General features: G+C 40.0%; 1 protein-coding gene across 1 annotated transcript in view; it reads left to right on the top strand.

Annotated features, from left to right (window-relative positions):
- Nucleotides 1–1,591: 1,591 nt before the first annotated feature.
- AK9 (adenylate kinase 9) overlaps nt 1,592–6,222 on the top strand; it is a gene marked incomplete at its 5' end in the record, with an annotated part of 70,338 nt that continues 65,707 nt past the window's right edge. The window contains one exon of the mRNA XM_083350175.1: nt 1,592–1,711. Within this exon, the coding sequence (XP_083206301.1) occupies nt 1,592–1,711 (120 nt within the window). The remainder of the gene's footprint in view (nt 1,712–6,222) is intronic.

Genomic DNA, 6,222 nt, shown 5'->3' with positions numbered 1-6,222 from the left:
GTTTGCAACGTTACAAGCCACAAGCCAGCTGCGCCCGTTTAACCCACACGTAACTGCCGCCCAAGGACCAGCTCCTTAAAAGAAGCTGAGAATTTCCCCTAAAAGTCGGTTAAACGTAAAACGCTTAAAACCGTTAACTCAGCAGCCTTATTTATTTATTTATTTATTTATTTATTTATTTATTTATTTATTTATTTATTATTTTATTATAAATAATAAATAAATAAATAAATAAATAAACTCAGCAGCCTAAGCATTCTACGGGTGGGAGGATCCCTCGCGCTCGGCTGTTAAACCGGCTCTTTTGTGGGTGGGGTCTCGCAGGGACCGTTGATTGGGTAGAAGCGAGCGGGGGGGGTGATTCCCTGGGAGAGAAGAGGCGGGGCATTATCTCCACGGTTACGGGGGGAACACAAATCGCAGCCGAGCTTGCATCTCGTCCCGTTGCCAAAGTGAAGCGGCGAAACCCCGCTTGGCCTCATCCTGCAGTAAGTCTTCTTCCCTGGGCGGCCCCTCTGTCCGTCTTCTGCGCTGGCAATACCCGTGAAAATGATTTCATCAAGCTCATTTGTGCCGCCCCTCAAGATTGTCAAGAGGGGATGAAGTGCCACGCTGTGATGATTGTTGGGGGAGGAGGTGTCATTCATTTACCATCTTTTTAACCTGGCTTTTTGGTCAGTGCACTCAAGAAGGGCTTTTACTTGGGGGGGGGGGAAACAGCCCAAATTTACTATTAGTCATCATACTCCATGGGACTGATAAATAATTCTAGGAAGAGGCTGTTGGGAAATCTGGCTGCACAAGAAAACTTTACCAAAGTGCTTTTTTGCTGCAATTCATATGGCAGCAATAAATTTAGGAGGCTCACAGATTATAGGTAGGCGTCTGTCAGTTGAACTGACGCCTGTTGTCTGCTGGGACACATCCATAGGTTTTCTTGTCAGCACTGTACAAACTACAGGGTCGGGAAAAGGGAGCTTTTATTGCAGAAGTAGTGTGCTGTTACCTTCTTTCAGGATTATTATTTTTGTTTTACTATTATTTGGGGCTTCTTAGTATAGTCTATAAAGGGACGCGGTGGCTCAGTGGGTTAGGACGCTGAGCTTGTCGATCAGAAGGTCGGCAGTTTGGTGGGTCGAATCCCGAGTGCCGCGTAGCAGAGTGAGCGCCTGTTACTCGTCCCAGCTTCTGCCAACCTAGCAGTTCAAAAGCACATAAAAAAATTGCAAGTAGAAAAATAGGGACCACTATGGTGGGAAGGTAACAGCATTCCGTGCGCCTTTGCCGTCTAGTCATGCCAGCCACGTGACCACGGAGACGTCCTCGGACAAGCGCTGGCTCTTTGGCTTTGAAATGGAGATGAGCACCGGCCCCTAGAGTCGGAAACGACTAGCACGCGTGTGCAGGGGAACCTTTACCTTTACCTAGTATAGTCTATATAGCCATTGGATTTTCTAATTGTCTCCCATTCAAAGTCTAGGTACAACCCTCTTTTTCCGGATCAGCCAAGATTAGCTACTTGCTCTTAGCTGCAGGTGTAAAAAGTAGTGGTGATCCTAATAAATAATCTTATCTTTTAAATATAGATTGAATGATGGCATCTCCAGAAGATGAACAGCCTTACCCTTTTGTAGATATATATGATGAAGATGAAGCTGACAGAGCCTTCCTTTTGTCCAAGCCTACTTGCTTCATCATCCTTGGAAAACCAGTAAGAGAAAGTCCAACATGATTAAATTGACATTTTAAATAGACTTGATTCATAAATATATACATATACATACACGTACATACATACATACATATATGTGTGTGTGTATCCAATGAAATTCCATAAGTTTTATTACTAGAAGTTTTATTACTTGTAAGTAATAAAGTAATAAAATTTATTGAACACATGAATTCCTGAATAAAATTCATAGAATGGTGCTGTCAATATAGCAAACTTTTCCTTGCCAAGACAACTTTTCTAGATCACTACTAGAATGCATCCCCAATCTGTAGATGTTCTGTCTCTGACTCTTACTCTGGATGGGGTAACACTCCCCCAGCCAGAGTTAATGCATAAGAATAGAATTCTTTATTGGCTAAGTGGGATTAAACACAAAAGGAATTTGTCTCTGGTGCATAAGCTCTCAGTGTACATACAAGCAGCAAATTTATTTATTTATTTTATTTTAATTCCATTTATATCCCGCCCTTCTCCGAAGACTCAGGGCGGCTTACAAGCTTAGCAGTAGCCTTCATTCTATGTATATGCCTGCTTATTAGGGCTTTCATACACCCCCCAAGCGGCATTATTACAAAGTCAGCTTATTGCCCCCAACAATCTGGGTCCTCATTTTACCTACCTCGGAAGGATGGAAGGCTGAGTCAACCTTGAGCCTGGTGGGATGTGAACCTGCACTAATTGCAGGCAGCTGGTGTTACTTAAGGAGGCATTGATAAATCATGATCACAATCATAAAAATACATTCATCATAAATCATAAGAGATAACACTTAATGATAGTCATAGAATACTAAATAAGCAAACAACATAAATCATACTAGGATACTAAATTAAACAATATAAATTGTAAGATACAAACAACAAAGTTATAGTCATAAAAAATGAGATAGATAATAGGAAAGATGAGACAAATAATTTTCTGAGTTGGCACAGGAAGAACATTCTTTGTTATGCTTTTTTGATGACATTTTTGATGTTAGGTGTCCATTTTAAGTCTTAAGATATTATAGAACCTAGAAACCTGAAGATCTCAACTGTTGATACTGTGTTGTCTAGCATTGTAAGAGGTGGTAGAATAGGAGGGTTTCTCCTAAAATCTTCTATCATTTCTACAGTTTTGAGTGTGTTCAGTTCAAGATTGTTCCAGCAGCACCACAAGACTAGTTGTTCAACCTCCTGTATGTATGCAAATTTGTCGTTGTCTCAGACCAATCATTGTTGTATCATCTGCAAACTTCAGTACTTTAACAGAGGGATCCTTTGAGACGCAGTTGTTGGTGTAGAGAGACAAGAGAAGTGGAAAGAGAGCACACAGCCCTTGGGGTGGGCTGTGCTAATTGTACAGATATCCGGTGTGATTTTGCCTAGCTTCACCTGTTGCTTCCTGTCTTGTTAGAAATCTTATGATCCATTTACAAGTGTGGTCAGGCACAACTAGCTAAATTAGTTTAGTTAGAAGAATTCTGGAATGCCAAACTGAAGTCTACAAAAAGGACCTTTGCAAAGGTCCTTGGAGATTCAAGATATTGTAGGATGTAGTGCAGAGCCATATTAATAGCATCATCTGCCGATCTGTTTGCTTGATAGGCAAATTGCAAGGAGTCTAACAGTGGATCCATGTTGATGGAGGGTTCCTTCGGCACTGGGATGATAGTAGAGCATTTGAAGCAAGAAAGAACATAATACGTCTCTAGCAATTTATTAAAGATGTGGGTGGAGATGGGGGCCAGTTGGCCAGCACAAGCTTTCAAGCATGAAGGGGTTGTCTGGCCCTGGTGCTTTTCCAGGCTTTTGTCTGTGAAATAGACCTTGCACATCATTTGCTGTGATCACCAGAGGTGGGGGCCCAAAGGGATGGGGTCAGTTGTAGGAGGCTTGGCTGTTGTTGGTGTATCTGAGATGGAGATGGTGGTGATAGGTGACAGTGGATTCCTCTCATACCTACAGTAAAACACATTCATGTCATCTGCCGGTTGTTGAAAGGTTTGCTGTAACCAGTGATATTTTTAAAGAGTTTTCCACATATTTGCTGGTTCATTTTTTTCAGAGCTGATTCCTTAGCTTTTCAGAGTAGCTTCTTTTTGCTGCTCTGATCTCCCTTGTTAATACATTTCTGGCCTGATTGCACAGCATTCTATCTCCTTTCCTGTAGGCTTCCTCTTTCGCACGACGTAGCTGCTTGAGTTTAGCTGTGAACCAAGGCTTGTTGTTACTGTATATTCACAGGTTTCTGATTGGCACACATAGGTCTTCACAAAAACTAATATATGATGTTACAGTATCTGTGAATTCATCCAAGTCTGCAGAGGTATCTTCGAAAACATTCTAATATGTGCAGTCAAGGCAAGGCTGTAGTTTTTAGCTTTGCCTCCTCAGTCAAAGACTTCCCTGGTTTAATTGTTGGTTCTATGATTTTAAGCCTTTGTCTATAAACAGGTACAAGGCGAATCATACAATGATCAGAGTGTCCCACAGCTGCTCGTGGTAAAGACCAATAAGCATTTTTTAAATATTGTGTAGCAGTAGTCTAAAAGTATTCTTGTCTCTAGTAAGACATATGACATGCTGAAATTATTTTGGTAGATCTTGGCTTAAGTTAGCACTGTTGAAATCTAACACAATGAGGAGACAATCTGGGTATTTTTCTTCTTTAATCTGGTTAGCTAGAGGTTAATGCATTGTTTATGCAAACTTGTGGAGGAAAGTATGCTACAGATAGAAGGAATGAGGAAAACTCTCATGGAGAATAAAACAGTTTGCAATTGATAATTAATGTCTCTAAGTCCACCTCACAGAATTTCTTTAGTGTAATTACATTTTCGCACCATTGGTTGTTGATATAAAAGCAGAGACCACTCCTCCCTTCTTTTTACCAGATTTTTCTGCAATTCTGTCTGCTGTGTGTATCTGAAGCCCTGGGATATGCAAGCTGCTATAATCAATTGACTCATTTAGTCAGGTTTCAGTGAAGCAGAGTGCTGCTGAGTTGTAAAAATCAGAGTTGCATCTGTTGTGTTCATTCCTGGATCAGGAAACTCTTCCATACTTACTCATATTTTAATCAACTTCCATTTGGATTATTGCAATTTGTTATTCTTGGAGCTTCCTTTGAAAAGCAGTCAGAGGTTGCAACTAATCCAGAATGCAGCAGAATATGTAGCTTTGGGCATATCACATGGCATATTAAGGTATCAGTGTTTCATGAGCTACATTGTTTTCAATTGCTTCCGAGGGCTGGTTATCACCCATGTATGGCATAAGGTCAGGTTATTATGGGACTGGTTGTTTCTCATTGTTTCTTCTCAACAATTCAGACAAAATGGGCCTGCTCTGAGTTTCTTGTTAAGCATTGTCAATTAGTTGGACCAGGAAAGCATACCTTTTCTGTCAGTGCCTGGCCATCCTCTTCCCCTAACATTCAGATGGCCCTGAATTTGAAAGTCTCTTAAAAGGCTCTGAAAACCATTTCCCTCAGACACTGAGGCTACAGTGTTAGCCAAGACCAGTAGGTATTCTTCATGATGCATCATGGGAGAATTTTGCTCAGAGCCTCAGTTGCATTGTACTGTATTGTATTTATTCTATTTTATTACTGTCTGTTGCAGGCAAGCAGATAAATGACTGTTGTGCTATATCACAAAGTATGGTGGCTATAGGGAGTCATTATATAGAGGTTCATAAAATCTGTCCTTTTGATTCCACAATGCTGAGTGTCACAATCTTATTTTGCAATATATCTTATGGGTTGGCTTCTGTCTAACTATACTCATGTGCCTGACCATGCACCCTCTTGGACTTTGCACTAGAAAAAAAATTACATTGATTTCTGTGGGATTTATTTCTGTCATGCATTTGAGATGATGCTGCATGGAGTATTCCAATACTCTGGGTGTCTTTAGCAGTGACTTAATTAATGTTACTGAAAGAAATTATAGTGATGTCATTGTGGGACTTTTTGTTTCTCTGGCTGATAATTGTATGGATCTTAATTCAGCAAGCCAAAATTTATATACACCGCTAATGTTTCAGAATTTACAGTATTTGATTAGACTTTTCTTGAAATTCTCATTTGAATGTTTAAAAGTAGCTTGCCATGATGGAAGGAGAATTTAAGCAGCAGTTGCATCTGTACAAATCTGTTCTACTTTATACTGGTCCCAATAAAACTGAGGGGCCATTCCCAGGATAAAACAGTTCATATCTTTCATATACTTACATTAGTTTAGCATCTGAAGCATTAATTTAATCTTCCAGATGTATTGGAATTCTTTCAGCTATGATCAGTATTTCTATGGTGGCTGGGGATGATGAAAGTCATGTTTCAACATGTCTCACTGTTAAGTAAACATTAAACTGTTCCTTAAATACCGAATTAAGAAAATAATTAGGGAGTGATGCCGGAATAAGTTTTATCTGAGTCCTTCGGGAGAAGGGCGGTATAGAAATTGAATAAACCTAAACCTATCTCTCTCCAATTTTAAATCCTATTTA

The sequence above is a fragment of the Vipera ursinii genome, assembly GCF_947247035.1.
Source record: "Vipera ursinii genome assembly, chromosome: 1".
In the NCBI taxonomy this organism is placed as follows: domain Eukaryota; kingdom Metazoa; phylum Chordata; class Lepidosauria; order Squamata; family Viperidae; genus Vipera; species Vipera ursinii.
This window is presented reverse-complemented; position numbering and strand designations above follow the sequence as displayed.